Source organism: Pempheris klunzingeri, chromosome 20 (genome assembly GCF_042242105.1).
Source record: "Pempheris klunzingeri isolate RE-2024b chromosome 20, fPemKlu1.hap1, whole genome shotgun sequence".
Taxonomy (NCBI): Eukaryota; Metazoa; Chordata; class Actinopteri; order Acropomatiformes; family Pempheridae; genus Pempheris; species Pempheris klunzingeri.
Genome location: NC_092031.1, coordinates 12,477,833 through 12,499,814, shown reverse-complemented (window position 1 = coordinate 12,499,814; position 21,982 = coordinate 12,477,833). Strand labels below are relative to the sequence as shown.

The 21,982-nt window shown below is 41.4% G+C and overlaps 1 protein-coding gene across 1 annotated transcript in view; it reads right to left on the bottom strand.

The window, feature by feature from the left end:
* The window catches only part of ankfn1b (ankyrin repeat and fibronectin type III domain containing 1b), a 109,739-nt gene extending 88,250 nt beyond the window's left edge, over nt 1–21,489 (bottom strand). The window contains exons 1-3 of the mRNA XM_070852412.1: nt 21,371–21,489; nt 13,244–13,425; nt 9,605–9,843 (exon numbers count right to left, since the gene is read on the bottom strand). Coding sequence (XP_070708513.1) covers nt 9,605–9,843; nt 13,244–13,425; nt 21,371–21,489 — 540 coding nt within the window. The remainder of the gene's footprint in view (nt 1–9,604; nt 9,844–13,243; nt 13,426–21,370) is intronic.
* Nucleotides 21,490–21,982: the final 493 nt, after the last annotated feature.

Below are 21,982 nucleotides of genomic sequence, written 5' to 3'. Positions count from 1 at the left end.
ATGGGGAAACAGACAAATCTGACTAACAGGACAACCCTGTGTTGTAGAATGACAATAAATGTACCTCATAATTTTTACCTTGTATTTCTGTGGAAACAGAAAAGGCTCTCTAATGAGCCCTCTAAGCCTGACCAATCTCTATTCACCACTGCAGTGTGCTGCTGAGCATCATGGATATGTACTGGGGTGAGGAGAATGATACATACATGCTGTAAATCACCTCTGTATCTTCAATATAGATGGGCAAAGCAGCACATAGCTTATGGACCTGCAGTGGCCTGATGTTCAACTGAGGATACACTATCACACCTAACCACCAGGGAGTACTTTCACAGCCCAATAAGTAGCAAAATATATCCTAAAGGTGTGAGAATTGAGCACTGATCTCAGAATGATCCAGAGTAGCAGCTGATCAAAGGGAAGGACAAAGACCCAGGCAACTTCAAACAGGTATGCAACTGATGCTCTACTGAACAGAACCCTCCAAAGATGGGTGGAGTGTGCTCATATGGCTCCGGGGGTCTGAGTCTGCGAGCTCATAGGCATGTGAAATGCCTTCACATAGCCAGTGTGTGAGCCTCTGTTTGGAAAAGGGCTTGCCAAGAGCCCCATCACCATAACAGACGAACAGCTGCTGAGAGGCTGCGTTTTCCATATAGCTTGCTAGAGCACACATAAGACACAAACCGTGCAATTCCCCCGATCACTCTGGACGGAAAAGATATCAGGGAAAAGCTGAAATAACAACTTACATTGTATTTCCATTTGATAAGCACACAGTGTCTTGGGTTTTAATAATTCACACAGTGTAAGCATTGAAGTTTTGGAAGAAAACTTAGGAAAAATAAAATCCTGTATGGATTAAAACAGGGCTCCTGAGAGAGCTTTGAGCTCCCACTGAGAGGCTGCTCTGTCAGCCTCTGCCCACCGCTTGAAGCATTTGAGGAGACAACGCTCAAACACTGGAAAGCGGTGAAGTGAGAGAGCGCATCATCACCTGACAACAACGACTACAGAGTGAGCTGGGGCGTTAAAGGTAAAGCACGGACTTGCACGTCATCAAGTCTGTCATCCATTGTCACACAAGTAGTCGCAGCACTGCTGTATGCCTTCAGGGAACACCCCATAGTCAGGAAAATCAGAGTACCGCTGTAGGATGACGACCATGGAAAGACTAGGCACATCCTGGACGGCCAAGTAGCCTCATGTAAATTTCAATGCATTTCTCTGCAGGGGAGAGTGGTCAAGCCTGTAGAGCCCGAATGAGGGCGAAGCCAGGGTAAACAGAACAAGAGAATTCAAAGCTAGTGAGTACAGCGTGTAATTCCAATGCCCCAAATATGTCCTGTGGTTAAGAAGATTTCTTGGTTGAAACAGTCAACGTGGAGAAGAGAGGAGAGGAGAGGAGATTATTATACATCATCATTAGTGAACTACTGACTCCACTGTAATCCTCTGCAAAGACGCAAAGAGCAGAGGAAGAGAGAGAGTGATGGAGAACTAAAAAGAGAGACAGATCAGGAGAGGAGCAATTCTGAATCTACATAGTTAATGAACACCATTTCACTGGTTACCATCGGCAACCAAAGTGGCTGCAGAAAACATTCCCATGCCATTCTTGGTCTGTTTTTGGTGAGCGTGTGTGCGTGCACGTGTGTCAAAGAGAGGTCTGACTGAACAAGCACATTCAAATGAGTGGTGTTTTTCTCCCTGTCTTTGCGTAAAATAACCAGATTGTGGTTCTCCTTTTTGGCCAAACTCACGTCTATTAAACCAGAGCCACAGTCTTTTAGAAACACAGGGAGAAAGAACAGAGAGAGAGAGAATAGATGGAAAATAGTATACAGCAAAGAGAGGGAGAGCATGGCTGAAAATGGTGATGAATTATGTGTGATGATTAGAGTTGTGTGTATGGGTATTCGAGTATGTACTAAAAAGCAAACCGTAACCAACCTAACCATAAATGCGCCTTTCCCAGCTTTAGCATTAGAGTGCGTTTTTCTGAGCCTAACTTTGAGCCTGAAAGACAATAACTTTCACCACAGCCTTTGGTGTCCTAATTTAACTTTAGCCACTGACGCAGTTGATACAAAATGATGTGTTGAAATCAAGAGACAGTGTGGTTGTCTTTGTTTGTTTATTCACATTAATCATTTTACAGCATTATTCATCCATGTTACATCTACAGGGAAGATAGACAGAGAAGATGGAGGGCAAAAGAGGCACAAAAGCTTATGAACCAGACACATAGCTGTGACTTCATTAGTTTAAGGGTCTTGGTCTGCTGAGCGAGTTCACAGCCCTGATTGTCAAACCGGTGTTCGGCACAGGAATGCTGAGCAAACAAAAACACCACTGTTTTATTTTCACAAAGTAGCCAAGTGTCTGGCTTCTCTCTGCTGTTTTTCGCCTGCTGCTGTGCATTCCAATAAAAGTCTCCATAGATAATGAATGTTAGTAGGCTGTCTGCAGCCAAAGCTTGGCTCCGATGGCAGTTATGACTGTCCACTGCGGTGTCTGTGTGTTAGTCATCTCAGGATGAATGAGTCACCAGAGAGAAACCTCAAGCACCACCCAGGTAACAGTTCAGCCACACACACACACACACATTCACAAGCACAACACACAGCACTGAGATGAGCGCGGTGGAGAATTGGAAGGCCAGACTTTGCTATTGAGTGGCATTATGCTGCCACCAAGTGGCCGAAGTAAGAATGACCAGAACTGTCACAACACGAAGCATTAAGGTAGGAAATATTATCTAGGAGTATGTCTTTAAATGACAAAAATTAAATGAGTGACAGATCTGTATGAACATATATAGAACATATAATAAAGACCCAGGTGACGGTGGGCTGCTACACTGATTTGAATGAGCAGATTATTATTAAGCCACCTACACACCCGCGGGACTCCCCTGCAGGTGCGCTCTCTCATTTTGGCAGACTAGACCCCTTCTCAAGACTGTGTGGGGGTGTGTGCCTCCTGATTTCCGTATCTTACACCCGTTTGAGCAGGAAAACTTCCACCTTTAACATTTTTACTGATATACACTACTCACAAAAAGTTAGGGATATTCGGCTTTCAGGTGAAATTTCAGGATGAACCACCACCAATACATTTCCTGGTTCAGTTAGAATTGGTATTTAAACAGTCCTCCTCATCCTGCTGTTCACACTCTGACATCATGAGACCAAGACGACACCATCAGCAGCACCTCAACACTGGAGGCTTCAAACAGGAAGTCCTCAGACGGAGGTGTTCACTGAGCTTAGAGGGTCACAGAGTGTCATCAGCAGGTTGTAACAGTGATACAGAGACTGGAAGAGTCACAGAAAGGAGAGGAGTGGACGTCCTTTGGCCACATCCCAATTTTACGTTTACCCTCGTTTACCCACCACTGTTGTTAGATTTTCTTTCAATAAATTGTTTAAGATGAAGAAACTACCATTGCATGCTGATACTTAAATGTCCTACTTTCATGATAGAATATCACTGTAGCATTAACTTTTTACATTTTCCATAAATTTCACCTGAAAGTCGAATATCCCTAACTTTTTGTGAACCCTGTATGTATTTTGGTGACCTCCCCCAACTTCAACTTGAGCAGACCAGCAAGGATGTGAGGAGACACTTTAGAGAAGTCACTTAGGACATAAAATGTGTTATTTTGATAACTCATGCACACCTAAAACATCTACTTTAATGCATATTATTTGCATTACAAGCCCATAGTATGCTATATAACACAAACTAGAGGAGAGAATGCCAAAAAAATAAACTGAATCACAAAATAACTTGCACTGGATGCGACAGATAATATACCGGCATCCAACAGTGGGATATAAAAGGCAGGTAACCACATAGAAAAGTGTGTCAGATGATACAGGGAAAGGATGCAGTGGTTAGAAAGTGGCTGCATTTTCTGACAGGCACTTTATCAGTACTAATGGAGCACACTGTTTTCAATCCTTGGTGCAGTGCTTACAGCTTTATTCTTCATATTGACAATTTGGGATTTTAGTTAAGCTTATTTGTGTGTTGTACAAATTCGTAGTTGCACTGGCTCAGAGTAAGCTTAATGTAAATTAGAAAATCCCCAGTAAAGCAGCGCTCATCTGCTCTGATTTGAGAAGTAAATCAACCTTCAACACAGTTAGAAATAAAGTAGCCAACACAGATGAATATGAGAAAAAAAATACTGTTTTGTGTTTTATAAGGAAACGTGAAGCTAAATTAGTGGTGGTTATACTGTGGTCTTTAGGATGCAAATAATACAAATGAAATCTTTTCAAAGAGGTGGGATCCATCTAAGTATGATTTGTTGTGCTGCTGTTGGTGATCAAATCAGGTCTTTAGCCAGTCGGCAGTGATACATAACACATGGTCCAGTTCATCAAGCTATATTAGGGGTCATTAGCCAAGATACCACAGGACTATTCAATGCCAAGACAGTTGTTGGTCCACTTTTCATTATCCTTATGGAGAAAGAGAAAGATTCTGTAATCACAGAGTTAATGAATGGGGCAGACATACTGTAAGAAAATGAGGATGAAAGGAGGGGGAAAGACAGTGAGGATGATACGAAAGGAAGGAAAACAATTTGGAAGAGTTCCCGTCACCATGCCCTCCCCTGACTCAACATCATCAGGCTAATTACTCCAGTATTTACTGCGCTAATGCTGCAAAGGCCTTGAGGCGTCCTGGTTTGATTGAGGCCACTGGAAGTTGAAGAAGCTCAAGGGCGTAGTGGAGCTCTTAAACTGCTTCCACTGCGCCGTTCATTACCTGCATCCCCGGCCTTTCAGTGGACGTGACCAAATGTGTACTTGTTGGTGTCTGAGAGGTTTTACACTGTACAAAAACAATGACATTTTCATGATAATGCTCAACAGGATACCCCCCCCTATCTGACTTTGCCAATGAAAACAAACGGAAAACCTCAAGATTCACTAAAAAAACAACACGTTACAGCCAAAACTGGAAACAGATGGGAAGTAAACAACTTAATTGCTGTCAAGCACAGAGCCCATTTCGAAATGTGAAGATGCTTCTCCTTCACTGTCTAATTCCCAAGACATCTAGGAAAGATCTTCTTCTCTGTCTCCACAGGGACACAACAGACTCTGTATTCTTGGATTTCAGAATCACTGAGGGTGTTTTGATGGGTAGATCCCATTTTTTTTCAAATATCTGAAGCAATTGCTTTGCGGAAACCTTAGCACTGTTGATGGAAATCTTTGAATAGCTCCCTGCAGTCTCTACCTCAGGCAAAACCTTTCTGTTAGTGAGACAAATGTGCTGATTTACACACAGATCGAGCCGTAACATAGACCGCAGAACTTGCAGTACAGTATCACTTCTCCATTTAAATCTTTATCTCATATAAATCTTTTCTTCTTATATATGTTTATGGAAGATGCGTGCGTTGTGTATATTTATGAATGATTAAGTGTGAGTACACTGCGTGTCTGTTTCCTGACAGAGTTAATGATGTTAAACAGAGTCAGAGACTTAATCTCAGAGAACAGTGACTAATCTCCAATCCAGACAACCCAGAGCCGTTTGACCAAAGCGACACACTGAATATCATTTGCGTCATTGGACAAACTGGGTACCACTGAGTTTCCCTGCCAGTACAGTATAAAGGGCCCTGCATGTGTGCGAGCGTGTATCTATGTACATGATGTGTTTGAAATGTGTCTTGTGGTGTTTCCTGTGGGTTTCAAGTGAATCGGGAAATTGGGACAAATAACTATTTGCCATTCTGGTTTGTGAATAAATTGCAGGAAAACAGACTCCCCTTGTTTCATTTAATAGAGAAACTTTGAGTCATCTTGAAAACGGAGAGTGTGTCAGACTGAAGTGCTGCGAATACGCACGAACAAAGCATTATGTAGTTACAGTTCAATCAACAGAAATGTTACGGTCTGTACTTGGATTATGTGGTTACTCAGCCCATTAGTTTGCTGTTACGCTTTGAGTGCATTTGCACACTTAGACACATTCAGAAATGAAAGTCACACGCACGCACGCACACACACACACATTTAGAGAGGTAAACAGACTTTCACTTAGTCAACTCATAGAATAAATCCAATATGATTAAGCTGCCTTATGTCAAGAGATTCAATTAGGATTGATGAAAACAATAAACTTGAATGTATTTTTAATGTTCCCTGAGATTAGTGACTTCAGTGGGTGCCAAGCTACTGTTTGTCTCTGACTACAGTTTAGACTGTTTTTTTTAAATAGACACTTCCTCTGGGAAAGTTGTCATCATTTCAAGATGTTTTCAGGTGCATGAAGGTGATTTCAGATCAATGCCCGCTGTCCAAATGTCAAACCAGCACTGCGGAACAGTATGAGAAATGAGGTGTAACTCGATTTGAAGCGAGTGACGTTATCAGGGGACATAGGCAGGCGACATTTTTTACAGTGTCACAAGAGGAGACAGAGCTGGCTAAATATACCTGATACTTCAATCATCCATAGAGATACTATCCGTACATCCAGACAGGTAAACACGAAAACAACCTCGATCCAATGCTACACAGGCTTTTTTCTATGTATGCTGCATAGTGGGAACTTTGTGAATGGACAGATGAAGGGAGAGCTGCTGTTAAAGAGGAACTGACACTTAAGCCCGCATTGTTTTGTGTTTTTACTGTAACATAGTTGAGCCATGCACTGGCAAGCTGAACTATACAGTCACCATCAAGTAAAGATTAAAGAAGCTCTTCTAAAGTCCTAAACCAGTCAGCTATTTTAACTTAAGGTGTAAAAGGAAAACAACTTAATTTGCTGTACGCCTTTGAACTAGACAGGAGTGACCTTGAAGACAGAAGATATGTGGCCCTCTGAGTGTGATAGTAAAGAGGGAAAGCTGCCAGAGACGAGATGATACTGTAACGGTAGATAATCAACTTTCGCCGTAATGCACCGTTTGGCAGCTTTACAAACATGGGGTCACATTCTCTTTCCCTCCTTTCTGATTTTACTTTACCACAACTAAATAATCACATGCACACTTTGTACCTCTTTCTGCCCTTCTTCACCAAGACTACAGTCTCTCACTCATACATGATTCCATCACACTTGATCCTCATACAATGATTTAGCATGTAAACTCACAAACTGGGACACCTTCGTGCACCCTCCGAATATTGCCTGATCTCAGGAATGCAATCATTTTCAAACATTTTTGTTGCTCTGCTGTGTCACTGTGAGCCTCTAGAGTAAAACTGCTGTTTGTGTGAGCCGGCTAAGCTGCAACCGTTTTTGTTTGCCGAAAAGTATGTAAGTGGTAAGCAACAATGAGCTGCTTTAAATGTATTCAGCTTGCATCCACAATCAACATGCCAACACTGCAGCTTTTGTATAGAGAGAAGAAAAAAGAAATGAGACAGACTGACTGAGACGGACAGAGAGGCAGAGACCAGTCAGGCAGCATGAATGAATGATCAAAAAAAAAAAAAAAAAAACCTGAAAAAATGTAGAAAATACATTCCTATGGTTTTCGCTCAAGTTCAAAAAATAACTCTTGTCGCTTGTAGGTGGAGATAAACTGAAAGAAATACGTGTTGTTAAGGGGAAGAAACCTGAATGCTGCTTCCTTACATAGCCTGTCTGATGATCTGTTAATATGTTTTACTTTGGTCTGGCTGGCCAAATTGCAGTCCCTGTGGAGCTGTACAAAAAGGGACTTCAATCAAAAGCATCCACCATATGTCCTTCGTTATGTATGCGTGTGAACTGTTAGATATGGTGCTATATTTTGATACAACAGCACAGGAATAATGCATAGGAGTAGACATCTCACCCCAAAACACACACGGCAGGTCATCAGATCCAGTGCGGTCCCCATCACACCAACAGATATGTCTGACTGATGCCGAACTGTGACGAGGGTTTGTTTAATGAGCTTCTTTCTTTTCGGTTCAGTGATGGGTCTCCGGCTCTGAATTTAGTCTTTGATCGCACCCACAAAGCGCTCCAACTCCAGCCAGCGAGGTCTGATTCATGTGCCCACGAGAAGTGTTAAGAACAACGTGACGGTAATGAAAAGTCCTTTTGTGCTCAGACGTGTGAATTCCACTTGAAATCCAGACAATTCTTGAAACTAGGTGTTCGTGTCTAAGGATCTAAAAAATGATTCCTTCATCAGTGCAACATCTCTCCAGCCACACTGCAGATAGCAACCATCCACATCCAGCACTATACTATAGAAAAAACTTCTCCCACCAGACAACCCCCCACCTATGCTGGTGTCCTCTTGCACTTGTGACACTGAAGAATCAATTACAGAGCTCAGTCTGGTAATGAGGTATCCAGTTACCTGATCCAGTGACCAAGGGACAATACAGAGGTGTTCAATCTTTAATGCATATTCACCAAGCCTGCTGTCCATGTCAATGCCCCCAAAAGATCCAATGAAAAAGACATGAAGCCTATTGAAAGTACAGCTAAATATGCAAGGAAAACCTACCAAAAATATAGATTTCAATCTAATAACATGTCACAAGTAAGACAATTATTCTTGCACAGTTAGATCATATATGGAGAACTGGGTCAGATCAGTTTTAGTCACTAGAAACTATCCAGTAGCTTTGGATTCCCAATGCTGACAGCTTGGTTGATGATAGTTTAATCGCTGAAACTTAATAAGTGGACTCATGGTAGTGCTGTGATATTATACCCTTTGTCTCTGTGATGCTAATTATATCAACTTGATGTAGCACAAATTTCTTTCTTTGTGCTCTCTTTTCTTCTTTAACAAGGGGCTTGGCTCTGCTAATGAGGGGACATTAATTGTAGAATAAACAAAAATAATAACATGTAACTGGACCAACATTAGCTAACTAAATTTAGACACACCCAGCCTCATCATTTTTAGCTGCACCCCTACTCCTCTCTTCTATTCTCTTCTCTTCAACCATGCCTTGTTTCCTATCCTCCACGACTATGGTGTGACTTATAAAAAAAATACACTAAAAGATATCACATTCTTTGTAACTTGTGCTGCGTTGTGGTGAAAATGTTTGTTGCTGTTCCTTTTTGTCTGACAAGCTGTCAAGAAAGTTCAAACTATCCCTTTAAGCATGAAGAGTGAGATTCATGTGGTAGTGTCATAGGATCAGATGAGATAAATAAGATAAAGATAAGATTTGGAGAAGAGATAGAATGGACAGACGTGTGAGGTACAGAGAGACAGCGTGAAAGAGAGTCATGCTGTCTTATAGTTCAGAGCTGCTGTGAATGTCTGCATGATGTCACATTCCCAGAAAACGTGAGCCATGTTCTGTGAAATGGCCAAATGTAACCTTAAATCTACCGAACACTTCTGTCCAGGCAAAAGCCAGGGGTCATATTGTGCCATTATGTGCTATGTGTGTTGATATACATGTGCCTGCGTGGGTGAATGTGTGAGCATGTGTCCAAATTAATGAATTCCTTTGGATATAGGATGTGTGAAAGTGGAGAAAACTGTGAACTTGCAGTTCTACCAAAGAGTTTAGCCACTCATAATTGGTTAGAAACAAATAAACGTGTTTTTTGGTTGTTTTTTTTGTAAAAAGAAAAAGAAAGAAGGGATCCAACTTACAAACTTTCTCTTCAGCTTGCCCTTGCTGCCACGGGTTGGCTTGCCCTCGGCTGCAGTCCCTGAGCTGTAGTCGGAGCCCATGTCCAAGTGGTCGTCTGCTGAGACGCTCTTGCGTAGGTAGGCAGCTCGCGCCCGAAAGTGAGAGAAGGGCGACTGGGAGCGAGGGCGGGCCTCGGTGCACTCATCGTGCGCTGGCTCGTCGTCGCCCTCCATGTCATCCTCCAAACGCCACAGCTCCCCTGGAGGAGAATGGAAGGGATAAAGATTGAGATTAGGGTACCGTACGGAAAGAAACAAGAGACGGAGAAAGAAAAAGGAAAGAGAAAGGTTGGACACATGATGAATATTTGTTTGTACAACACAATTATTGCAAACTCTCTCCATAAATTGTACACTGTCATCCACTGATTGCTTTCATGAAATATTTCCTGAATGTAATCACACTTCCTTTTAAGGTGAAATACTTTACACTCAAACATCGTTCTCGGCCTGTCTCCTTAACAACTTGATTAGAATTCCATACGCTTGATAAAAATGATGGCTCATGTAAAATGCAGAGGAAGGAACGCATTAGCTGCGACAGTGGTGTTTTTCTCCAGCACTGACATGATGGCAGAGCCTCCAAAGTCACACAACCGAGAAGGATGTGTGCTGTCAGAGCGCAGCTCAGATGCACTAATCACAGCCGACTTCCATCGCTCTGCATTTGATGTTCGTCAGACGTCCTGTCAGCGCCCGCCGCCTGACTAACAGCACTCATAAAACACTCACTGCTCTTCCAGTTAGTTACAGCGCCCGATGCATGCTGGGTAAAGCTATAGCAACAGAAACTCTGTCCATCAAGTCATTTCAAGCGAAAAAAAAAAAAGACCAAGTTAAAGGCTCAATCAGTACTTTTTTTTTAGACCATGAATAGTAATTCACGCTCAAATGTAACTCAAACACATACAATCATTAAAGGGTTTGTGTTATAGATGAAAAATCAGCATCTTGTGTATTTCCCAGCTGCTCATAAATGAAAATATGGTGTGTTTGTGTGGCGTCAGATCAAGCTCAGTGGAATGTAAATGTAGAAAACATAAAGAATGAAAAGTGTGGAAATCAGCTGTTTCAATCTTTACATTTAGGCATCTTTAAATGTTTTCCATACTTTTTTCAATATCACTCATGTAATGAAAGTATTAAGAACATCATAGCATTACAGACTTAGATTTAAGTACTTGTTATAAAAGATGTGTCAATAAATATGAGACTGATATGAGGTGACATCTTTTTTTTTACAGTTGGATCAAAGACTGTAATTAACATACAGCAACAAAAAGTTATTACCTCTTCAGACAAGGTGTCAAGCCAGCAAAACATTTTATAGGCTTCCCCACTAAATTTAAAGTTCCCATTCAGTGTTGTGTCTATCACGTATACTTCAGGACACATTCACTGTATATTAAGCCTTAGAATTGCCTTGTAATAACATCCATTATTAACAGCAGGTCTGTTGGCAGCTACTGCTTTTGTGTGTGTTTATGAATGATTTCCAGAGTGTGAAATATTACAGTATCGGTTCCACTGTCTGAGCAGCAGCCAAAATGCATCTGGCTTCCAACGCTGAGCCCAATAAGATAACAACTCCCAATGCCAGCTCTGATGCACGTGTGTCACTAATATGAGATGTTGCTTAAATCCGCCAATGAAGTGTACCTGGACTATTAAACAACTTCAGCTTTTAAAACCAAAAGTTGTCTCCGCAGTGCTGGAGAGACAAAGAGAGAGAGAGGACTGAGAGAGAGACAACGAGAGAGAGAGGACTGAGAGAGAGACAAAGAGAGAGAGAGAGACAAAGAGAGAGAGAACTGAGAGACAGACGACAGAGAGAGAGAGACAAAGAGAGAGAGAGGACTGAGAGAGAGAGAGAGAAAGAACTGGAGAGAGAGAGAGAGAGAAAGAGAGAGAAGCAGCATCATGGTCGGTGACAGAGGTTGCTAGGCAACAAGGGGCCACGTGAGACTGAAGTCTCTCTCAATTTGATATTTGCAACAGAGCAGCAGTAGGGCAAAGGGAGAACAGGCAAGGAGACCAGCACAGACAGACAATCAAACTCAGATAGGTGAAGTCAGGACATAAAATGGAAACACTCTGGCTAAATGAACCAATCACAGATGGTGCCATTAGGATCAGCAGAGGTAGTAACAGTGAAGATTCACTAGATTACAGTGGTGAGGGCTGGGGTTGGCTTAACGCTCTTCTAACAAAATGGGATCACCAATGACAAGAGATTCTTATAGTTCAAACCAGAGAGATGGTGGGACAGTGAAGGGTAAAGAGAGGAAGGGAGAGAAAGAGAAAGACCGCAGAGAGAGTGGTTTTATTCTTCTTTCCTGTTTTCTTCATTTTGATATTAAGTGTTAATCGCAAAAGGGACCTAATTAAGTGCTTTTTATTATTATATGAATCCAAAGAGGGGGGGACATTGGTCGAAAATCGAAGCAGAATCAACTGACGTTTAATTATCCACTGAGAAATTATGAATGTATGAAAACATAGTGTATGTAGGTCATTTTGGAAAACTGTTTAGAAGCAAGCTCAAGCACAGGTTTCATATTCTTAGGAAATGTTGAGATGAATATTTGACAAATTCTTGGTTCTAATGTTTAGTTTTTACTAATGATTTTGTGCCAACTTTGTGCTCGTTCATTAAGTAATTTTAGTTGCATCTATTTTATAAGTTTATAAGTTTTTATAGAAGCTCCTTTTTGATTTGTATAAATCAAAGCGTTACACCAGGATCTACTGTAGTGTTTCCTTTCACATGAAATCTTCACCACCGATAAATGTTTTCATCCTTGGGAAAAAAAAAAAAAACACATCATTCTTCCGTAAGATGAAAGCTATCTCTGTCAGCAGGTTACAGCTTCAGGATTCACCATGACAGTTTCCCCTCTCAGGTGAAGGAATGGTGTTTGATTTATAAACAAGAGAGAGGCGATATATCTTCCTCGCACACACTCCTGCTCAAACAGCCAGCTGCTGTGTGCTTGCTCTCCATCCCGTGAAGCAAATATCAAAGACGCGAGGCAGAGCCTTTGTGGATATTTGAAAGGGGAAGGAAATGGGATGTTTGACATATCTAAGAAGAGTTTAGTTCAAGCTTTAGTGGCATCATTCCTCTTATGTCAAAGACCGAGATATTCCTCTGATCAATAGTTCAAGAGGCACACGCGTTATGAACTAGAAGGTAGGGGAAACAGCACATTGTCTCCCAGAAAAACCAGAAGTGAGCCAAACAGTGTTGGTAAGAGCAAGACGTATATTTATGTCTTGCCATTTGCAGGACTTGAATGAGTTGAATGTGAGTCTTCCCATTTCCTACAACACAAGCCAGACAGAGGGATGAAAAGCAATGTTTCATGCAACAATATCATAATTGTGTACTGAAGTGCATTTGGGAGATTTTAGAAGAATTTACTCAGGCTTGGTCAAAATCGGATTAGTGATTTGTCATTGTGTGAACACACAAACAAATAAACAAAGAGAGGAGATGAAAGAATCACACAGATGCTGCTTTAGTAAACACGCATTCCCAGAGCAATGAGAGCTGCAAAATAAATTGTATTTCGTGGTTAGCTTCCGTTTTATCTTTACCTGCAGGTGGCAGAGTACACGCCTTTGGGTGGCTGGTGGCAGCGGGCGGGTTGTTCCTGTGCGGAGGACTCCCACCAATGAGATCAGAGTGATGGACCCTGGAGACTGTAGGAGACTGGGGGATGCTGGGAAGTGTACGAGACTTAGCCAGTATGGGTCTCTGCAGCTTCCTTTCCAGTGACCTGGTTGGGTGGTATAAATAGTCAATTAGATGGAGTGTTTAGTTTCCAGTGATTATCACACTCACAACAGCCTGGTATGAACAGTACCTCCATTAGAATAAACTGGAAGACAGACGTATAAAATTGTGACACTGTACAATATAAGACGTAATATGTACGTAAACACCCAACCATACACACACTTATGCACACACACTGATGCACAAACAGCTTACTGTTAATGAGCAACAAGAGAACAGCTGTAGCGATCAATAGTAAAATGACTTCCACCTCAGCATAATCAGGCTGAAGGCCATTTGAATGACAGCCAATAGAAATTGCTTCCTTTTATACAGTGGCAGTTGATACCAAGCATTCTCCAGTGGGACACCAATCAATAGCCACAATCACAAGATCAGCTTAATAGCAATTTGGGGACCAGCCACAGCAGTCAGATAATCTGCATATATAAATGAGGAGTTGTGACGCACATGTTAAACAGCTAAATGGCTTTGCTTGTTTGCCAGTGTATTTTCAATGAAGACATAGATGAGAGAAGTACAAATAGAAAAGCAAGCCTTGTTGTTTCTATTCAAGCAGAAGAAAATGTATCCTTCCAACCGTAGCTGTTATAATGACAATAATAATACTAATGAAAATAAACAACATTACAGTACAATCCATCACTACAACCATCAAACATCAGTACAATCAATAGTAAGACATTAGAGCGAGTGAGCTAGTTTTTTTATTTTTTTTTTTAAAAAGGGTTTTTAAGAGCAGTTTTGAATTCTGTAATTGAGTCCAGCATCTGGATGAATTAATGTTTACATTAAGATTTTAAAGTTAATCCGTTGTGGCACAGGTTGCAAGTGTAATTGATTGAGCAGGGGAGTGACATGTTCAGTGGACTATGAGCCTGTAATAATCCATGCTACAGAGAAGTAACCAAAGCATTGGCTAGGACCTCTGTGGAGAGTTGTGTTAAAGTAGTCTGTTGTTGTTTTGCAGATAGAAGGCGGCAATCTAGGAAATATTAGAGTGGAGCAAGACAAGGATAACACCAAGGCTCTTAAACTGTGTGGAGACAGGTATCGTGGCTTTAGCAATGGTTGAGTGAACAAATATTAGTTTTTAAAGCCAATGAGGAGTAACTCAGTGTATTACCACTGAGTTTTAGGTAGTTGTTTGTTATCCACGTGTGTAGATTGGAGGGGAGAGTAGAGGTGGTTAGCCCAGTGTACTCGTAAAGCTGTGTATCATCAGCGTAACAGTTTAAGTGACTACTCATGAATGGCTACATTACCATAGATGTGATTATTTTAACACAAAATCATCCCTAATATTTTGTGTCTCAGTATAGTGGAACAGAGATAAGACCTGAAAAAGCAACAAATCAACAGTACTGAGTCACTGCAGCGAATTACTGTCCAATGCCAGCACTGATCAGCTTGATGTGATCAAATTCAATGAAACGTGGCCAGCATTTCAGACATCAGAGTCAGTCGAGCAGGAGAGGAGGATGTCTGACCTCCAAGGTCTTGCATGACAAATTTGGGTACAGAACACATGTTCCCAGGTTGAAAATCAGATGAGGACATGCAAGCTCGAGTGCGAGTTCCCCCTAGCTGATATGTCCTACATTTTCTGATGGGTTTTGGAAGATAAATTTAGTGGGCTGATATCAAAATATGATTTATTTATTTGTTTCATTTTGATTTTGACAAACACGTCAGTGGCAGAATAGGACACTGCTTACAAACAAAGATATTACATTTAATATACTAACAAAACATTGTGTTTGATTGTACTAGTATATGTACAGGGGTGCATTTTTTTCCCCACTGGCCAGCAGGCAGCGACTCCACTGGCTCCAAAAAGAAGTCTGCTTGTATTTAAGTCTATTTAAGACCCTACTTGTCACTCGATTTATTACTTCAGTTAATATCTTCCTAATAACGTTATGGTTTCAAAGGGTAAATTCAGCATGATGTTCATTTGGAATATTATGGTCTCATTTACAGAGTAAAATAGGCAATAAAAGGATATGTTTCAAGGCGGGGCTAGCTTGTGACTAACCAATCAGAGGGGGTCTTCACAAAGTGCAGGGGGGGAAAAAAATAAAAGTCAAGCATCACTACTAGCTTCAAACAAGATGATGGCAACCAAAATGTTAATGTTTATCTAGAAAATAAGCACATTTATTTAAAGTTGACTTTTAGAAACATTACATCCAATTTTAGCTAAAATGCAGGACAAAACCATAATGGTGTCATATGTAGCCAAAGTGGCAATAATACCGGCAACTGTGGCAAATTAAATATCACTCAATGAGCATATTTCATCAAATATCATCAATACTAGCTGATGTAAGCCAGCCAATTATATAGCCTTTGATCTGCGCATGGGATCACATCAAATCCATTACAGGCTTGACTTCAAAATAGAAGATTATTAAACATTAATCAGTTAATGAGAGAATAAAATGCTGTTGCATATTGTAGTTGTATATGCATTACACGCTGAATAGCAGCCTTCTTGGTGCCAGCGTGATTTTACAAGCGACTTTTTGACATTTCCTTTAACAGACAAGTGCTCTTGAGCAAAACTCTAAATGTGCCTGTGTTTGAGGGAGATATTTAAATACTACTGAAATACTACTTCAGTTCTCTCTTAACTCCCTTGAATGGCTCGGGATGTATTTTCAGGCTTGGGGCTATTTATCACTAGGGAGCTATCAGGTAAACTGACAGCTAGCTCTAAGTCAGCACATCCACAGGCTTGAGAAATAAAGTACAGAATTACAGTATGCCTGCTGTCAGCTAGCAAACTATTCCCCTGATAGAGGAGGTGGGTGTTGCAGTTGTGAATATTTGACCTGGGATCAGAGAATCCCTGAATGAGATTCACAGCAGAGACACAGAGGACGCAGGATGGTCTGATTATGAACAATGCTATTGAATTGAGTGTTGGAGGAAGCGCTGACAGTGACTGTATACATGCTGGGATAGCGCTCGCGCACACACACACACTTTGATGGTAATAGAAACAGGCAGGTCTCTCACTCCTCAGCAATCCATACCGACTTGCATGAAAAAGCATTTGCCTGAAGCACACACACATGCATGCACACACTCATAGTTGGCATTAGATGAAATAACTCCACCGGTAAACACACGTAGAGACACACATAAACACACATGCACAAACACAGTTGGTGGCCTCCCACCAGCATGATGATAACACACTGGGCTGAACAGCCGGCCCAGGCCACTCTGACAATTTGGGCCTCACTCATCCTACAAACCTGTTGCTAAGCGACTCTGTCTACAAAAACAGGGGATGAGGAGAGAAGAGAAGAGGAGAGGAGAGGAGAGGAGAGGAGAGGAGAGCAGAGGAGAGGAGAGGAGAGGCTTGTTTTTGCTTCCCAGCAGCAATCTACATTTTCACGAAAACAATGTCTTGCCCCGAGTTGTATGCATCAAGTCCACCACATGTTTTCTGTTGCCAAATGTATTATCTCTGGTCCTGCAGTCATGGGAGATAACCCACTTTCTTTGTCAGAGTCTGTGAGAGAAAATAAAATACAACGGTAAATAAATGCGTTGTTTTGTTTTTTTTTTAAATAAGAATGAAATACAATGAGTTGCTTGAGGGTAGTGAGAGGAGGGATAGCAAAACTAATTATAAGACGATGGTGTGGCAGTGACGTGTGAAAACGCATGCCGGAAAGAGGAGGCCCACGTGCCAGCCGACCACAAACACGTTCTTCTGTAGCTGATTGACAACGACAGCTCAGAGGACTTTGTAAAAGCTTCTGTTTTCTTCTGCCCTTGCTGCAGGCTAAAATATGCTTTGCTCCCCCTCCTACAGGAACAGGTTTTAGTGCAACAGATGTATAGCAATTTGTATCAGTGACCTATTTTGATGCTAAAAGTAGCACATGCAACTCCTTGACTGTGAAGTATTTCCCCAGCTCTGACACGACAACTGAACAGTTGAGTAATGTGCGGTGAGTTTTTATATCCTCATCCTTGACTCAAGCTGCTCTGTAGGTCGTCGTATCATCATTGAGGCTTGACTAAATGGGAATCCGTTTCCAGTAGCTTGATGAATGCTGTATGATGGTGAAAGGCACTGTTGTTGAATGCAGCTGTGGTGAGAGCTATCCATGGTGCTGAACCAACTTCTAACACACACAAAGTAGTGCGTGCACATCCTCATATCCATTTTTACAGAGATATCCACAGTTTTTATTAAAATATCTTTGGTACAAAAGGAAGAATATTTCACTTCTATGGTTAAACCAATTAAAAATTTAACCCTGGCTGAAACAATTCAGAGTAATGAGTCCTATATATCTTTTTATCGTTTTCTAAATCCAATCTTAAACATTTTCCCACTGGTACATCAGCACTAATGAATGTTCCATTTATTAATGAGAGGTTCTTCTGAAGCCAGTTAAATAGCACATGGTTACTCAGCCAAACTTACTGCTTGGTACTGAGCCATTCATTAGAAGTCTTATTCAGTATTTATGCACTCTCACTGTGTTTGAATGTGGATGTGTGTTTTGGAGGTTGAATCTCTTTACTTCTCTTCTCATCTTTCTCTTTACACTTTTGTCTTCCCTCCAGATAATTTCTAGCTACTTCAATGCATTTTCTTTTTGAGAAATCACCTTCTCCTCTAAGGGATTCCTGAATATTCAAAAAGCAGCACTTTCTACAGATAAAACTCACTGATGATAGCAGCATACATAAATGTTGGTGCTGGGAAAACATGGACCATTCTGGGGAGGATGAGAGAAACAGGACTGACCCTATGGGGCAAAAGGATATAAACAGATTAACCCCTGTCCTTCTTCTCTGTCCGTCTTTCAGTGATTCAGTTGCAGAGGAGTCACTAGACTGAACAGATTGAATGAAGCAGCTTTGAGCAGCTCAAGTGACAGGCAGGAGCAAAGGCCAGCTATTGTGGATTTGCAAACGTATCCATCTAAATTACAAAATAATGGACATTAAGTTTTTCATTACAGACTGACTTGTTATCTCTCATCGTTAATTATCGACTGACTGACTTGTCACCGTTCACAATGGCTGTATCCCAGGGGGCACAATGAGAGCCTTCCCTGTGCAAAAAAATGCTGAAACTACAATATTTCTCTTTTGGAAGAAAATTTCATTTCATTTACAATCACACTGCTTCACAGCAAAAATGAAAGACCTAAAATGTGAATAAGTGAAGAAATGAGCACAGCTGAGCTGTTACAAGCAAAGTAATGGGAAAACCTACACAACATCTTAACACACGATGAAAAAATAATGGAAAATTCCAACATATTTTTTTAGCATTTTTCAGTAGCATTTAAGGTGGAATGTTGTGGTTTTATTGTAACAAAGATACGATTTTTACGGCTTAAAGGCCAAATGGAGACAGGAGTGCTGTACCCTGTGAGCTCTTGGCAAATCTAAATTTAAAGGCAGTCAGTAATTAGTCTCAGTAGAAGGTGGCAGGTGGCGTGGGTAATTTCTAGACAATACTGGAATGATGGAGAGAGGGCTCACCATGAGCCTGATTTCTATTATTTCACCGTGAATGAGCATTAAGTGATAACAATCCATGCTATCTTTCACTGCACATGAGATATAAATGCATTCATCCATCTCAATAAAACTCCCAGCTATTGACTGTAGTAATTGGGGACTTTTTTTGCACAGCATTGCACTTTTCTTCCAGCTCCAATTCAATCAGAAACATAGGAGGGGGAAGAGGTCAGCTGTCCTGGTCCAACATCTACAAACAGACTTCTTCGCAACTCTGATACCACCAAACCCCTCTGGCTCCGTCTTTGTGGATGTCAGAGTAAAGCAAGAACAGGCGTGAGAGAAATAGTGGTGATGGATATGAAAAGAAAAACAAGACTGAAGTCAGGGAGAAAGATAGAACAAGATGAAGGGACATAGGAAGGGGGTGGCATGTGAGAAGAAGACAGTGAGTGGGAGAAGCAGAGACAAAGACTGTGGGAATGAGAGAGATGCTGGATTTGTAATGGCAGCGAATCTGTGAGCTTTTTGTGTACCAGAAGTCCACCCACGTTAACACTTATGCTGTGAGTGAATGATATGAGATTTGATGGATGTTATTTCAAAGTCTAGAGTAGTGGCAGTACTTTCATCTGTGGATGAAACTAACATTTATTCTTCTTATTATTATTAATTTGTCAATTATTTCTTTACTTAATCAACGAATAGAATAAAAGACAACGAAAACAAATTGTATCTCTTGACTTCCTTTTATCCATGGCCTTGCATGTTGGGTGTTGGGTGATTTTATTGCTCCCGTGCCATACAAATCGGTTTATAGTTTGCAGCTGAAACACTTTTTGCTCTAATTCAATTTGAAGAGCTCCCATTGGTGAATTTGATTGAGCAGTTGTAGCCAGTTTCACGACACAGCGTGCCACAGAATGGACCCAACAAATCGATAATAAAATTTGTTGCCAACTATTTTCATAATCAAATTTTATTGATTTGGTGTTGCAGCCCTGCTTTTGTCCAGGTTGAATAATTTACTGTCTGCTGACAGGCAATTTAAAGGGAGTCTTGGTAAAGCTTTTACAAGGGCACCGTTACCAGTAGAAAGAACTGGGAAGCAAAAAGAGAAGCACAGAGCTGTAATCTTTCCTAGGGGCCATACTTCAGCAGCAAGCAAAGCAAATTACAACCTCTTTCTCAATTCGGGACACTAATTGCAGTGCTGTGATACAAAGCAAGAGTCTGTTAGAATTTAGTTAAGCCATGCAAATTAAGTTTGCAGGGTGTGAACAGCTTCTGTGTGACACAAAATTAAGTAGTAAAACTTCAAAACCATTCCAGGTCCTCTATATTTAGATAAAATAACAGCAAAGCCACAGAGGAATTGGACATATTTAATGTACAGTGCATCACCTTGCACAGTCCTATTCAGAGGTGGCTGTGATTTAGAAATGTAGGCTCAGGACAGAAGGAGACAGATGATGATTAAACATGTCTCACACACACACACACACACACACTCTTCAAAAGTAATTTCAAATGTAGCTACTCAAGGTGGTGGCAGAGTTCACGGTTATGGTCATGTGGCATTAAAATTGCTGCTTCAAATCCCCAGATTCTTTGGAAAACAGTGCGTGACTCTGTATTGATGAAGGACAAACATATTCCCTTCTTCAGCGGCTACTGTCAATCTGCCCTTGAGCAAGGCACTTGCAGAAACGCTGGAGCCTCTCAGTAAGACAGAGCTGTGGTTGTCACTGGGAAGCTGTGAACGTGTGGGAAAGTATGATGTGCGAAAGCAATGCTGCTGGAAGAGGGAATGTGCACGAGGTAAACTAAAGGTCTTCCTCCTTCTGTCTATCTCTCCTTATCCTCAATATGCAGTATATATATATATATCGACTTTGCCCTCTCTATTTCTATCTATAGAAAAGCCTCTGTATTCAACGGTGCATCAGTGGGAAGAATCCATAGTAGCCAGCCCCATGCCTGACAACACACATCCACTGCTTATGTAACACAGCGCTTGCATACACATGCAGACACATACTCACATGCACACACACACACACTTGTATACAAACACCTGTATGCCAGACGGACTTTTTTTAGAACAATTTTAACTTATAAACAGCCTGCATTCTTATTCAGATCACCATGGTGTGATTTCCTTTGTTTGACAGGATTAATCCTCACATATATTCATCAAATATAATTAATGAGCAAATATTAAATCATTATATTCTGACAAAAACACTGACAGACAATGTGCGAGGTACAATGAGGGCTGAGACCATAATCTTCTCAAGACAAAGCATACGTGACAATGTATGTTTACAGCCATAGACAGATGCATATTGTGCCATGCACCGTTGTGCTGGCATACCTGTGCACAGACACAGACACTCATAGACATATACACAGGTTACCTGGCCTCTGCCACAGTGCAGCAGTAACTGCCACTGCGCTGTGAGCTCCTGCCCACCCGCAGCTCCTCTTGAGACTTACGCCGATTAAAGTAGTCTGTGAGTTTCCCAAAACTCGCCATCTTCCCTCTCTCTGCCCACCTCCACCTCCCTCTCTCCTTTTGCCTGCTTTCCCTTTGATCCGTAAAAAAAAAAAGAAATGTTTCTGGTTCTGTTCTGCAAGGCTCCTCAGCACACGACCTCCTGACTTGATGTCTGCACTCCACTGCTTCTACCTGGATTGAGTGGCACTGCTCAGCGTCAGCCGCGGGTCCAAGTCTCCCTGTGCTCCCTCATCCTCTTGTGCACAGCACTTAATGTGCAGAGGAACGATCCAAACCCCGCTCTGCCTTTCTCTGCCTCTCTCCTCTTTCGATCGTTTGCTACAGCTCAGAGTGCACACACTGGCTCTCTCAAAATAGTAACGTTTGTAACTGCCTACCAATCGACACAGCAGGAGGAGTGCCCCCTCACTGGAGAGCAAAAGAGAAGGAGGAGAGAGAGAAACAGAGAGAGAGAGAAGAAGAGGGAGTGAGAGAATGAGAGGAGGAGAGAGGTGTTGGCTCAGTGTCGGTC